The sequence below is a fragment of the Mustela nigripes genome, chromosome 9 (genome assembly GCF_022355385.1).
Source record: "Mustela nigripes isolate SB6536 chromosome 9, MUSNIG.SB6536, whole genome shotgun sequence".
NCBI lineage: Eukaryota > Metazoa > Chordata > Mammalia > Carnivora > Mustelidae > Mustela > Mustela nigripes.
The window spans coordinates 25,115,546-25,131,014 of NC_081565.1; the positions used below are offsets into that span (position 1 = coordinate 25,115,546).

Here is a 15,469-nt window from a genome sequence, read left to right on the forward strand (position 1 = left end):
AAAATGAGTATTCTATTGCTTTGGGATGGAATGTTCTGAACATATCTGTGAAGTCCATCTGGTCCAGTGTGTCATTTAAAGCCCTTATTTCCCTGTTGATCTTTTACATAGATGATCTGTACATTTCAGTGAGGGTAGTGTAACATCCCCTACTATTATTGTATTATTGTCAGTGTGTTTCTTTGATTTTATTAACTGTTTTATATGATTGCCCTCTCTCATGTTAGGGCCATAAATATTTAAAACTGTTAGATCTCCTTGTTGGACAGACCCTTTATGAATGATATAGTGTCCTTCCTCATCTCTTATTATAGTCTTTGGTTTAAAATCTAATTTGTCTGATACAAGGATTGCCACCCCAGCTTTCTTTTGATGTCCATTAGCATGGTAAATTGTTTTCCACCTCCTTACTTTCAATCTGAAGGTGTCTTTGGGTCTAATATGAGTCTCTTCCAGACAGCATATCGATGGGTCTTGTTTTTTTATCCATTCTGATACCCTGTGTCTTTTGATTGGGGCATTTAGACCATTTACATTCAGGTAACTATAGAAAGATAGGAATTTAATGCCATTGTATTGTCTGTAAGGTGACTGTTACTGTATATTGTCTCTGTTCCTTTCTGTTCTGTTACTTTTAGGCTCTTTCTTTGTTTAGAGGATCCCTTTCAATACTTCTTGTAGGGCTGGTTTGGTGGCCACAAATTCTTTTAGTTTTTGTTTGTCCTGGAAGCTTTTTTTCTTCTCCTATTTCCAATGACAGCTTAGCTGGATATAGTATTCTTGGATGCATATTTTTCTCATGTAGTGCCCTGAATATATCATGCCAGTACTTTCTGGCCTTCCAGGTCTCTGTGAATAGGTCTACTGACAATCTAATATTTCTACCTTTGTAGATTATAGACCTCTTATCCTGAGCTGCTTTCAGGATTTCTCCTTCGTCTCTGAGACTTGAAAGTTTTACTATTAGATGATGGGTATAGATCTATTTTTATTGATTTTTGAGGGGGATTCTCTGTGCCTCCTGGATTTTGACACCTGTTTCCTTCCCCAGGTTAGGGAAGTTTTTGTTTTTGTTTTTTAAAGATTTTATTTATGTTTTTTGACAGACAGAGATCATTAAGTAGGCAGAGAGGCAGGCAGAGAGAGAGAGAGAGAGAGAGAGAGAAGCAGGCTCCCCCCAAAGAAGAGAGCCCGATATGGGAATCTATCCCAGGACCTTGAGATCATGATGTGAGCCGAAGGCAGAGGCTTTAACCCACTGAGCTACCCAGGTGCCCCTAGGGAAGTTTTCTGATATAATTTGCTCCAATATACTTTCTGTCCCTTTCTCTCTTTCTTCCTTTTCTGGGATCCCTATTATTCTAATATTATTTCACTTTATGGTATCACTTATCTCTCAAATTCTCTCCTCATGATCCAGTAGTTGTTTATCTGTCTTTTTCTCAGCTTCTTTTTTCTCCATCATTTGGTCTTCTATATCACTAATTCTCTCTTCTGCCTCATTTATCCTAGAAGAAGTGCCTCCATTTTTTTTTTTTAATTGTACCTCATTAGTAGTCTTTTTGATTTCAATTTGGTTAGATTTTATTTCTCCAGAAAGGGAGTCTCTAGTATCTTTTATGCTTTTTTCAAGCCCAGCTAGTATCTTTATAATCACCATTCTGAACTCTAGTTCTGACATCTAATGTCTGTGCTGATTAGGTCCCTGGCAGTTGGTACTCCCTCTTGCTCTTTTTCTTTGGGGAGGGGTGAGTTTTTCCACTTTGTAATTTTGTCCAGAGAAGAATAGATGCACAAGAGAACAAAATGTTAAAAGGGTAACAACGACCCTAGAAAAATATATACTAAACAAATCAGAAGATACCCAAAACCAGGGAAAGGAAAGGAGGAAAAAAAAAAAAAGGCATATGATCAGGCTGGTGAATAGAACAGAGCCACACATACTAGATTTGGGGGTATGTTTTGGTCTTTTAGAAGAAACTGCCTCCCAAAATTTTAAAGAAGGAAAAACATATATATACAAGAATAAGAGTAGATACAATGAAGGGATGGAATATAGGTATGAAAATGAAACTTAAATAAGATTTTAAAAAAGGAATTGATAGGATAAGAAGTTGGTTGAAAAAAGAAGAAAGAAAACTTAAAAAAAAAAAAAGGAGGGGAGAGAATGTGATCAGGTGGGTGAATAGAACAAAGCCATACACCAGATTTAGGGTATATTTAATTTGTTAGAAGAAACTGCATCCCAAAATTGTGAAGAAAGAAAAACTTATGTATACAAAAAATAAAGTCAAATACAATAAAAGGAGAGAATATGACTGTAAAATGAAAATTTAAAAAATTTTTTACAAAGGAATTGATAGGAAGTTGATTGAAAAAGGAAAGAAGAAAAATAAAAAAAGAAATAGAAAAAGAAAAATAAATTTTAAAAATTAGCTTTGAAAGACTAAAGAATCATGGGGAAAAAAAGCTATGAATTCTATGTGCTGTATTGCCCTAGCACTGGAGTTTTGCAGTTCTCATTGATGTGTAAACTTGGTCTTGGGTGGATATTCTTGCTGATCTTCTAGGGGAGGTTGTGGTGATTCTCTGCAATCTCCACAATCACTGTTGCGGTGATTCTCAAATATCTTTGCTTGAGTTGGAATTGCACTCCCCTTGCCAGGGGCCAGGCTAAGTCATCTGCTCAGGTTTGCTCTTGGTAGCTTTTGTTCCCTGAAAGCTTTCCGTACAGTTTGGAGGATGGGAATGAATATGGTGGCCTCCCGATCTCCGGCCTGGAGAAACCAAGAGCTCAGGAACCCCCTCCTCAGTGTACCCTCAGAGAAAAGTGATCAATCACTCTTGTCTCTCTGGTCTTCGGCCATTCTCTGTGCTCACCCAGCTTGTGACCGAGCATTTCTCTCTAGCACACACCCCATTCAGTGCCTCCAAACCCAGCAGATTCCTGCAGCACACTCCCGTGGCACTCCTCCGGCGGGGAGGAAGGAGAGTATCTCCGAATCTGCCGCTTGCTTCTCAAAGAGCAGTGAGCCAGCTGTGTCACAGATCACGGTCTACGGCAACCCTGAGCTGAGAGCTCACTCCTCAGCTCTGTCTTTGCAGCTGGCTTCCCCACTCTGATGCTTGGGACTCTGCCGCACTCAAGCACTTGAGTCAGATACCACACACCCAAGGGTCCTGAGACCACACTGTTCCAGCAAGGGTTTCACTCCCCTCCCCCCAACTTAGCCACTGGAGCAGACTTCTAAAAGTTCCAATTTTGTGCTCCACTGCTCTATCAGTTGCCAGGAACTGGCTGACAGAGGTTCCCTCCCTTCACAGTCTATCTTCCCAAATATGACCTCAGATTCTCTTCTCTGCACATCCTACCTTCCACAAAGTGGTCGTTTTTCTGTTCATAGAGTTGGTGCTATTCTTTTCTTCGATCTGTTGAGCTGGTGGGTGTTCAGAATGGTCTGATAACTATCTAGCTGAATTCCTGGGACCAGATGAAGTTTATATCTCCTACTCTTCTACCGTCTTGCTCTAGTCCCTGCCATTGCTTTATTTATGAACACCCCATTCCGTAGGTAAGGAAAACAAGACTCAGAGGTGGTGAGTGATTTTCCCATGGTTCCAATTCTAGTCAATAGTGGAACCAGCATTCTAAGACCCCTCAGAGGTTTGTATTACCAGAGGTTTGTATTACCATCTGCCCTTACCACTTCCCTGAGAAGCAAGCTGGGTAGATTGTGGGACACAGGCTTGCAGAAGAATACTTTTGTTTTCAGAAAGCTTGAAAAGAATTGCATTTAAAAATAAAAAGACTCAGGCATATACCAAAGGCTTTGAGCGTGTAGACTGCCTTGACCCAGCTGACCTACTAGTAAAATTCAGAGGTCACCTTGGGCCACACCTCCTTTCAGAAATTGGCACCGATATTCTCCTGCCTCACACCTCAGTCAGGCCATAAATTCTTATTGAGCTCCTTTCCAATGGGCCAGCTGTGCTCAGAGGTGTAGGAATACCACAGGAAGTTGAAGAGAGCCCCTGCTCTCAAGAAGCAGTATTTCTCATCGTGTGGACCTCCTCCGCTCTAGACTCTGCCTCATCCCCTTGCATTTTTCACAGTACACACTGCTTGTCTTCACTGTATCAAGACACTGAGGCACAGAAAGGCTGAAAACTTGTCAAACCTTTCAAAGCAAATAAGAAAATGACCTGACACGCAAACCCGGCTCTGTTTGACCCCAGAGCCTGTACTGTGAGCTAAAGATCTTCTGTTATGACACATTCCATCTAAAGAAACCATACCCTTTACATTTTTGTAGGGCCCAGCAGGAGAAAAATCAGTAGCTCATAGATTCAGGGGCCAAATATGTCACATTCTTTCTCACCTATGTTCATCTGAAGCCACTTGAAGGAAAAGACTTCGTTGGCATCGGCAGACAGGGAAGCAAAGATTCCAGATCATTAAGGAGTTGATCGCATGACAAGGATGATGGTGGCTCATATCAATTGGGCACAGAATATGAAAAATGAGCTGTGCTAAGTGCTAGTTGTATATGAAATTATTATACTATGTATGTGACTAATTCCAAGTTTCATGCCCTTCTTCCTGCCCCAGGATGCCTCTAACATTTTGACATCTGGGTTAACAGCAGCAAGCCCATGGGGGTAGTGTTCCCTCTCTGAAGCAAATCTGAAAAGGCTGTGGGTGACCATTGACCCGGACCCACAGGGTTTAGATAAGGATTTCCTCTCTTTGCCCTTTGACAACCTCCCTCCTCTTCCGGCCTCAGTGCTATTGTTTTAGCAGCATCTCCCTGTCCGAAGTGCCCAGCAGCCTTCAGGTCGGTGCCCTCGTCAGGGACAGATGGACACAGAGAGGCAGGGCTTCCCAGCTGGACAGGCCACTGGCAGCCAGGGTCCTGGGGAGCCATGGATGGGCCCAGGCTTGCAGCCACAGTCATCCAAACAGCCCCCTGGAGTAGGTTCTTTCAGCTTGGGGGAAAGGTCAGAATTTCAATCTTGTGTTTTCACACATCTTAAATGGATTTCAGAGCCACTGGCACTGCCCCGATCCTCTCTCTAAACAGTGTGGTTAAGCTGCTGTAGGACTGCTAGAGGCTGCATTCCTCCCGCATTGTGATGTGGTTTTTGGAAGTCATGCATGCAGTTAGCTAAACCAAACTAAGCTGTTTCATTAATGGGAGCAAACTCAAGAGAGAAACTGAATAGAAACAAGGCAAGTTTGCTTTCCACCGGTAATTCAAAAAGCCAGATAATTAAGTAGGCGGAGAAAGGAAGTATTCCTTCTGATTCCAAGAGCTCTGGCTCTCCCTGTCTGTCCATTTCCTTTCTTTATTAGGTGGTGATGGAGGTTGTGGTGTGTACGGGGGAAGCGGGGGTGGTGGTGAGGGAAGTCCTAGAGAAAGCTCTATTACCCCAGAGCTTCGGCGTATGCCATTTCTGTCCTATGGAGAATATAGTAACTGTTCTGCTTCCCTGTCCCCTCCACTCAGTTCTACGTGGCCCTCTGTAGAAGCTCCAAATCGCCATCTCTCTGCCAACTCATCCCCCACCTGCCACTTTGGATCCCGCCTCAAAGCCTGGGTTCACCAGCATGAACCCAGTCCCCACCTGCATCTTCCACCTGTGGATGCACACGGAGAGCGCGTTCCTTTCCTCCTCCTTCCCTCCCCCCAACCCCCTAGGAGGAAAGAGTCCCTCTCCATCTGCGAAGCCCATTCCTCTCCTATGGCCAGGATCCCCGGATGAGTCCGCTTGCCAGTTACCCTGCCTTCCCTCGGGATGATAAACGTGTCCAACTGTCTCCCATTCCAAGAAAACGTCTTTCCTCAACCCTGCCTCTGGAGCTACCCTCCTCCTCCTTGAGGCTTGCCTTCACCACTCTGCATCTTCACCCAGTCTACCCCCTTGTCACTGCCACACATCTCTGCCGCCATCACTGCCAGTTCTGGCTTCTGCTCCCCCTACCCCACACCCCTGTCAGGCACCATGGATGCCTCCTCTTCAGACCAAGCGGACCTCCCCATCCCTTTCCTCTTCACATCAGAGCAAGACAGCAGGGGGATGGCCAAAGTGACCTCTTGAGAGGGATTGCTGGTGTTGTGTTCTGATGTTTTTTCAGAGAGCCTAGAGTTTCAGACAAAGACATTTTTCATCTACCAAACTGCATATTTTTACTTAGATATTTAAAAAAGCAATCTCAGGCTCTGAAAGAAAATGTAACATCGATGCCAAATCAGATGAGAAGTAACACTTGGTATCAACAGGAATATATTTGAATTTAAAAAGGCTAGCTGCATCTGACAGCAATGTGTCTCAGCTACTTAAAGTCTGAGCAGGGGGTGGGGTGGGGAGGAGAAGTCTTCAATAAGTGTTTATTAAGGCAGGGGACAGGTGATAAGTAGGGTGACGGTGGTAGAGTCGAGTCCGGGAAGGCATCACATCAGAAGTTATATTGAGGTTAGGTCTTAAAGGGCAGGTAATTTCGGGTAATAAAGAGTTCACTGAAGGCAGAGGGAACGGCATGTGCAGAGCAGGGTGTTTGGAAAAGAACTGGCATTTTCACGGAATAATGAGCACAATACCTCAAAGCATCTCAGTGTCTGTGACCGAGTGCTGTCCCCTATCACACCCCTGGCCCTGAAATAGGGAGTTACAAGGGAAGAACATGCCCTATGGTAATGTTGGTTAAACCCAGGGCTAAAGACCCTCCAAATGTGTATGGGGAACCAATTTCTCGTATGCTTTTACTAAATCAAAATGTGAGCTTTTAGACAGAGAAAAGGCGTTCATAGTCAAGGCCATCTTCCCCCAGGGTTACCAGTACCCACAGAGGTAGCTAGTGGTCTCGCAAGTCCCAGGCCTCCTGTGCTGCTCATTTTTCCCACGTTGTCCCTCTGGCCTCATCATTCATGAGGTGTCAGGAGAAGGTGCCGTGTTGGTCATTTGTTGTTATGCAGTGACCACCACCAAATATTTGCTCAAAAATACCGGTTAAGGGCATAGGTGATGAGACCAGTATCTTGTGTTTTAAGAATAGAGGGTTTCTGTCCCCCACTACTGTTTAAAAAGGAAACATCTATTAAGTTTCTGGGGACACGGGTAGACAAGGCTAGAACAGATGTAGCCCTTGCAGCAAGACTAGAAGTGAGGTGTGCTACTTCCTGGGCGAGGCACAGAAGTAGATCACCCAAAGCTCTCAACAATAATCCCAGGATTCATGTGTTCAGATGGCAGTATCAGATGGAGGTGTACCTCTATGGTTCCAAGGAGTTGCCTTGCTGTAGCCGCTACCATGACTAACCTATCAGAAATTCCATTTCATTTCCACAAAACAAAGTGGGAATATGGATTAGACATCAACTCAGTAAAAACACTGTTCATTAAATATTTGATGGTGACCATAAGAGCTGTTTTGCAGGGGACAAGTTTTACATTGCTTTCTTTAGAAAAACATAGAAGAAACTTCCTAACTTTTAGTTTTAGAAAAGGTTGAGTATCTCTTGAGCATTTGGTAATAAATTTACTAGAAATGTGATTCTTGATCTTTCATTGCTTTGCCTGCCAGGAAGCTCTGAACCAAATACATGGCTTATGCATGGTCTCTTGGGATGCACTTTTGCCAGTTCTCTATGTTGCTACTCAATCCTCCTTTTTCCTTTAGGTTCTGACTTATCTATTTCCCATTTTGTTTTATACGCTTAAAAATTTTCCTCTGTGGAAGAGATAAAGGGGACAAAGAATGGGTGAGGAACACATTTTTAGAAGGTGCTCTGGACAAAAGATCAATGAACCTTTCCTCTAACCCTGGTGAAGACAGACATTATAAATCAGCTGAGTTTTACAGTTGGTGCTGATTTTAATTTACTCTTCCTCTAGTTTTCATGACCTATTAATTTTTCCTTTGTTTTTATAACAGGGTAACTCAAAGAATATTTTAATCATAACAATTACCAGTGCAGGATGCACAGTAAGATAGTTTGTGGCAGTGGTTTTGTCTTGCTGTTGGCTTAAAATAATTCCCCATGGGTTCAGGGTCCGCAGACAACATTTAATCACTAGTATTTCCTCTTTCTAAACCTTCACACACCATTTTGATTTACATTTTTGATGCAGAACATTCCTCTATAAAAATCCAATTGGTGATACATATCTGAGCAGAAATGTTAACTTTTAAAATCCCAGCTCACGCCTCACTTTAATAGGACCTTTGTTTTCCATACCTGTATAGGCTCAATGGCTTCAATTAGCTCTCCTGTACATGCAGTGAAGGCAACACTATGTTATTATTCCTACATTTCGTATCTGTAAATGATCTACAACAGATGCACATAGACACATGTGAAAAAAATTCTTTATTAATTTCTCACATTTCATTACAAAAATGTATGTTGCAAACAACTTGAATAACCTACTTGTGTTTTTGTTGTTTTTAAAACCCTTGGCTTCAAGAACTCAGAATCTCCCTCTCTCCTATCAAGTATCGGGAAACACTGATTATTGGAGTCAACAGGTTCTCATTTTGCTATTTATCTTCTTCTCTCAAGCTCTGAAAAAAAATGTCCTCTGTATAAATTAAACAAAAAAAAAAAGTTGTAAATTCTATGTCATTACAGTCAACAGAATTATAATAATGCATCCAAAATGTGCGGCCACAAAATATCAGGTATATGTTTGAAAACAAAAAAAAAATGACATTCTAGCCCTGTTAAAAGGATAATGGTCCCATATTTTTATTAACAGGTTAGCAAAACAAAATCCAATGGATTACAATATTTACATGTTATTTGAAAAATAAAGTAGTGATAAAAGCATGTCACAATTATTTTCTTTTTTTTCCTTTTTCTTTCCTTTTTTCCTTTTTTTCTTTCTTTTTTTTTTTTTTTTTGTTTGTTGTTGGTTTTTTTTTGTTTTTTTGTTTTTTTGTTTTTTTTGGTAACCATTACAAACACCCAATCCAGGTATGGAACTGTTTAATACATTTGAAATGAGGCCAATTAAAAACAAATATGGACATAAAATGTTATCTTTGTCTAGATCACACTTTCCCCATTTTCTGGTTTCCACATGATGGCCCCCATCCCTAAAAAAAAAAAAAATTAAATTAAAACAAACACCCTACAAATAAAATTTCTTAACAGCAAGAAAATAAAAGAAGAACATGCTTTTCAAGTAAGCACTTATTCCACAAATGCAGTATCTTTCCATGGATTTTATTTGAAGCTGTGTGGGACACTGTCATCTCAGCAATTCCCTGTCCCTTTCTCCCCCCGCCCCCCCCCCCCACAACCCTTCCAAGTAAAACAAAAACAAAAACAAAACAAAACATGAAAACCAAAGGACTCACACACACGCACAAGAGCACACACGCATCAAAGCACACACACACACAGGCTTCTCTATAACCTAGGCTTCAAAAAAAGTTCTTTTCTACTTTTTTGGAATGAAACCTTTTGTTCACAATCAGAACATATTATAAATGTAGACTTAGATTTAGTCTAAGCTGCTCCCTCCTGAAAAAGCTAATATGGGGAAACAGAGCAGCTGGCAGCTAGATTAAAAAAAAAAAAAGTAGTTCTCCAGGCTCCATGTAGGATATAAGTATTTCTTGTCCACTCTCACCAAAGAGATGGGATTCTAGCACATCCCCTTGTCCCATAAAAATAAATGAAAAACCCTCCCCCAAACACAATGCAAACAAAAACCGAACACAGATTTCAAAATCACACACAAAAGCCAGCCCATTCTAACAAATTATTTGTGTGAGACGGATAATGTGTTAATTTGACGAGCAACAAAAGGGTGAAGAGGACTTCCTCATCTGGCCCACAAGCTGCATAGCTGTGCCAAAAAGTTTGGTTCTTTAGTTAAATTAAGGGAAAAAAAAAAAAAAAGCTAACCTCTTTGTTATTTCCATGTTTTAAAATAAAAACATTCCTATTCACAAAAAAAACCTAAATCTCCCTTGCCCCCAAATTAAAACAATAACACGCACACAAAAAACAATTTATGTCAAAACTGAATTGTGCTGTGTTTGTAACACTCAAATTGATAGAAAATAAACATATGGCAAACAAAACTCCACAGTCACCGTAAAATTAGCTCACATGAATCTACCAAATTCTAAATTATAGTTGAACACTAATAAACAGCTTACCTGGAATAAAGGATGACAATTCACAAACAGTTATCTAATAATTAAAGTCTGTTTCTTTTTTTTGTTTTGTTTTTTACTAAAATAATTAAAAAAATCACAGTATTTTAAGAAATAAAACCCACGTGGGGATTTTAAGCACAATTTGTGTTCCTTTCTTTAAAACTCTCTTTTTTTTTTTCTCCATTCACCGTCTTGCCCAGCAGTTCTCTCTACATTTAACCACGACGACGACAGGTAGTACTGACAAATGCAGAGAATTCCCTTGGTTAAGTTTGAGGTACTAGGAAACAGGTGACTGTTTTATGCAAAGCAGTTTTTTGTTCTCTGTTTTTGATTTTTTTGTGTTTTTTTTGTTTGTTTGTTTTTTCCCAAAGCGGCTGCAGTTAGGTCTTGAAAAAGCTTAAGGTATTAAAACTAGAAAAACGCACCAAAAGATGTGCGTCAAAAAGTTGTTCCCCTAAGAGAAGTCTTTTACTGTCATGGAGCTTCTGTTTCCACATCCTGTCCAAGACCGCCACAGAGCACACCGTGCACACGGGAGGTGCTTCCATATTCCACAACAAATGACACTTCCATGATGGAGATCCGGAAGAATAGGTGTAGTGATGGAAAAGGAGCCACATATTCCAACCATTTAAATAACTTTAATTTACATACTCATTCACACAGGTACCAGTGCTTTGAAAATAGATTGTTCAGTCCTAAAAAGCAGCTTTGTTCTGTCTTCTTTTCTGTCCACCCCCCTTCTCAGCCCAAGCTGGCCCTCCCACTTTCTCATCACGGTTCAAGTACGGTTTGATTAAGAATTTCACCAAACGCTTATTCATTTTTGGCCTCTGTATTCTCCAGGAGAGATTTGTCAGCAGCTACTACACAAATGGCTACTGTTTCGCTCTTTAGGGAAAAGTCTATCCCGATTGCCTCGTCATCTTCCTTTTCCTCTATAGAGGGCATCTTAATACTGTCCTCCACACTCTCTTTCAGGTGGATTTCTTCTCTGCTCACCTGCTTGGTGTCATTCAACGCCCTGGAAAAACATTGATGGGAGAGACAGGTGAGTATGCATTTTTTTTTTTCCCAATTAAACCAAAAAAGTGTCCTTATTTCCCTGCTCCTAAAAAGACCTTGGGGTTTCCTTTGCATAAATGCCACGAATGTAGGACTAAATTGCCAGTGATTTATCTTTGCTACCTGTTATGCTTAGGACATGTCTTTCTGGCCTCTTATCAAAGATGTGAATCTACAAAAGTAGCCATTATTATACTATGTTTTAATTACACCATGTGTAATGTGGACACATTAACATGATTATTTTATGTTCCCTCATCTACTGGGTTGGTCACAGGTCACAAGTGGTAGTAGTGAGAACCGTTTTTTGCTCAAGCTCATCGGTGGAACTCACAAGCTTGGAGACTGGCCATATTTAATAAGACTAAATAAAAAGAGGAACTCAGGTGAAGATTTAATGGACAGGTTCAGAAACAAATCACAGAAACAAAGAACAAAAACCTGAAGATGGAACCCATGGTTTGGGAAGTTTAGTTACCTTCTCTGAAGTTTAGATGCTTGGGGTTTCCGGGGCATTTTCTACTTGAGTACTAACTAACTCCTAGGTTCTCTCTTTGTCTCGTGGGCTAAGAGTGCCTTGTCTAGAGGACGATTTTATGTTCAGGGATCTTGCAAGTGTTTTATGGGTATGCTCCCACCTACCTGGGAGGCAGGCAGAAGCTGGCTCTGTCCCCGAGGCAGAGCACTGAAGGCACCAAGAGGTGCGAGGGCATGTTCAAGGCCACTCAGGGAATGAGTCATCACAGAGGCAGGAACAGAAGCCAGATCTTTTGACCCCGGTCCACGCTCTATCAGAGAATGTCATGCTAATGAAAGCTGAAGGGACACTGGCTGAAGAAGAGCACTAAACTTCCACGCGAGGACTTGGGTGGGATTTGTCATTCATAAAGATGATTTTTTTCTCATCTGACTGGGTGACCGTTTAAAAAAAAAAAAAATAAACAAAAAAGCACAAAACCTAGTTCCTGACAGCTGCCTCTCCTCCCATGCCCAGAAGTGTGACACAGATGGAAGGCTCTATGGATTGTCAGGGGAACAACCACCACCGCAAAAAACCAACCCCCGGCCCCCCAAACCCCACAAACAACAACAACCACAACAAAACAAAAAGAACCTGCTCTCCCTGCCACTTCTCATTTCTCTGGGCAAGTGATGGCTTGGGATGGCTCAACTTACATGCCGTGTCTCAGCACATGCCTTTCCCACTCAGAGCCCTGTGAAAATGCCCGTCCGCAAAATTCACACGGAAAACGTTTCTCGGTGTTAATAGCAGCCCCATGGTCGGAAAATCTCATCAGATCTGTGAGGAGAAAGCAGAATTGTTACCTGTGTGCTTGCTGTGGGAGGGGGCAGAAGAGTTAAGTCCACATTCATTAGGACCTGCACTTGTAAAACCATCCGTGAAGGCCATTTCCAGATGCCTTACTCTTTCTCCTCCTGGCTTCTCACCTAGAGGTGTTTCTTGGCTAGTTCTCAAGAACCACCCCTGGTTCCCAGGCCCCCAGCCTCCCCATGCCTCCTCACGGCCCCAGCTGCTCCCATCACAAATAATCTGGGGTTTTCTGGCCCAAAGAACTCCCAATAGTGTCTCAGCAGGTTTGTCCTCTGCATCTCCCCCTTCAGGGACGCTCTGTCAGTGACTCCCAGGTTAGCGACTATCCATTTCCTATCCCACACAGGTTTATGTTTGCTCGCTAAAAAGAACACAGACACACTGGACCAGCTTCCGCGTAGCAGACTTCAGAGTTTCAGCTGGTTCCAAGTAAGGCCGGGGGGCTCACAGCTTGTGCTCACCTGTCACGGATGTCCTAATCCGCACCTCACAGGGTAGTTATGGGCCCTGAATGGGAGCTGAGAGCAAAGAACCTAGCGTGAACGGGAATCCTGGCCAACAGGGAGGCTGGTGTGTGAAAACATGTCCTGAGCTGGTGAGGGACCCTGGCCGGCTGCTGGCATCTACCCCTGTCAGTGGTACTTGTGAATGTGGGGGTATAGACATTTCTGGACAGGCCTGTTGTCAACATCAAACACTGACTGTCGTTTTGTTTTCTCCATGGCGCTGGGCACATGCTAGGGGACTGAAAAACAGTGGACCGGCCAGCTAATTGTTTACAGGCCACTCCCCCTGGCAAACTCAAAGATGAGAGCTCATATGGCCTTTGTGTTCTCCTGAGTCCCAAGCCCTTATGTCTTTCATTATGCCACAGAGGGCCCACCTTCCCGAGGGGAATAAATGGCAGGACCGAGACAGGCCTGCAGCCACGCTGCAAAGTGAAGGCAGGGCAGGGGAAGGGAAATGTCCATCATCTCTCCATAGCAGATCGCTCTGTGCCTGTACATACAAGATGGTACGGGGGGGGGGGTGTCTCCTGGTTGAAATACTCCATCTAATAAGATCCTCAGGATGATGATAACAGGATAGGTGTCTCTGTGCTGCCTTAATCTTTAGCACAAAAAGCTATGTGAATGGGGCCAGTTTTAACAAAAGATGAAACATTTTCTCACAAATTAAGAAGATCACCACACAAGCCATTAAAAATAATTGCACAGACTATCTTCCTTGATTCTTTTCATTGGAAATGAGACAGCACCATCTGCTCTGCGCATTAATTCCTTAGCAGGGATTATCTTGGGCAAGAAATCAACAGAATGCCTTCCTGACTCCTCCCAACTGCATAATGAGAGGGGGTGGGGAGGATTCTGCTTGGGTTAATTTTGATTTCTTCATGCCTCGCTTCTTCTCTTTTAAATTCCCTCCGAGCTGCCTAGGCAGGACCTGTGGTGTGGCCGTGGTCAGTCTCCGGTTCCCGTGCTGGAGAGAGCGCAGGGAGTGGGGGGAGCTACAAGGACATGAGCCCCCCAAACCGAGTGTGCCTGATCAAAGTCTACACTGCCAATGAGGGGCATACTCCTGGCACATTTGCTCCTTTACCCTTAGGAAACATGAAACCAGTCATCTATTCTTTCCAATGGCTCATGCTGTTTCATCCTCAAAGGAGGAGGCCAGTCATTACCTGTCACACATCAAATAGCTCTCCATCACTCCCGAGAGCTGTGCTAAAGCCACCTCCCGCTCTACTCCTAGAAGACAGACCGTCTGGCAAAAACACCCCGAGGCTACTGTGTGCCATTTCTTCTTGTTGGCAAGGATATACCTAGATGGTGGAAAATTGATTCAAAGGAGATGAGACAAAGGAGGCTGTTCTTTCAAGAATCACGAGGGGGATGGGGGGTAGGCTTGGAAAGCCCATTAGCATCAGTAGAAGTTACTCACGTAAATCCCCTACCCTCAGAGAGGAATACATGCTCCGCCACCCCAAGACTTTTTCCCTATGAGGTTAGCGCTCACGAATGTGGATACTGCACTTTCCGATGAGAAGCAATCAGACACCATGAAATTCTTTCCAGTCAAAAACTGAACTGGTCTGATGCCCCAGTACCTGTGCGAAGGGCATAGGCAAGCAAGGGAATTTGCCTGGTGCCCCCCATCCCTAACGGCCATCTATTTTTCTAATTTACAATGCTTTCACTTAGGAGGAATCACAGAGGAGGGGAGGACTAAAAGGGGTTCTTGCCTCTGCCGCGCTTATAACCTCTAAAATCGTATGTGCTCAGCTTCAGAGATTAAAAAAAGCCATAGCATCCAACGAGGAATAATTTATTTCCTGGAGAGGAACAGCAGGGCACAGAGCATCATGAAGCAAAAGGAGCCTCTGTACCCTCTGTCAAAAGCATCCTCTTCCAGAGAACTCTGGTAACAGTGCACAGACGTTAAAGAATTCATCACTAAGAACATATTTGTAAAATGTTAAAAAAAAGAGAGAGAAAAATAGGAACCATGCTTCCTTAGATCATAGCCATTTTCCTTGCAAGAAATGGATCATTATGGACTCTCCTAATAAAAGTTGTGACTTGACAAGGGCAGTCAACCTAGAATGGTAGGCTGTGTTCTCCGTCAGTTCCTTTTTCAGGCTGACCATAGGCACAGGGGCTTTGAAGAGCTGGCAGTCCCTGCTGTTGTCTTCGGTGGGTGGGAGTGGGGGTTGAGGGGCCTAACTGGCCCCTCACATGGCAAACCTGTGGTCTCCTGCTATGATGTCATGCTAGGAATGGAGTGGGAGTGGGGCAGGTCAGGAAAAAGGACCGGGAGAATCTCTGAGGGAAATGGCCACCAACCAGGCTTTCTTAAGCCTGCAGACAGAGCAAGGAGGAAAAACAAAGATACTCTGT

At 42.9% G+C, this 15,469-nt stretch overlaps 1 protein-coding gene across 8 annotated transcripts in view; it reads right to left on the reverse strand.

Moving 5' to 3' along the window:
• Positions 1-8,350: 8,350 nt before the first annotated feature.
• The window catches only part of ZNF462 (zinc finger protein 462), a 138,493-nt gene continuing 131,374 nt past the window's right edge, over positions 8,351-15,469 (reverse strand). For 7 of the 8 annotated variants that reach the window (XM_059411133.1, XM_059411137.1, XM_059411136.1 and 4 more), the window contains 3 exons: positions 12,416-12,539; positions 10,172-11,198; positions 8,351-9,097 (listed from right to left, as the gene is read on the reverse strand). In XM_059411133.1, the coding sequence (XP_059267116.1) occupies positions 10,991-11,198; positions 12,416-12,539 (332 nt within the window). In that variant the 3' untranslated portion in view covers positions 8,351-9,097; positions 10,172-10,990. Of the gene's footprint in view, positions 9,098-10,171; positions 11,199-11,798; positions 12,028-12,415; positions 12,540-15,469 lie in introns of those variants that run through there. The other variant, XM_059411135.1, reaches the window with a different exon arrangement.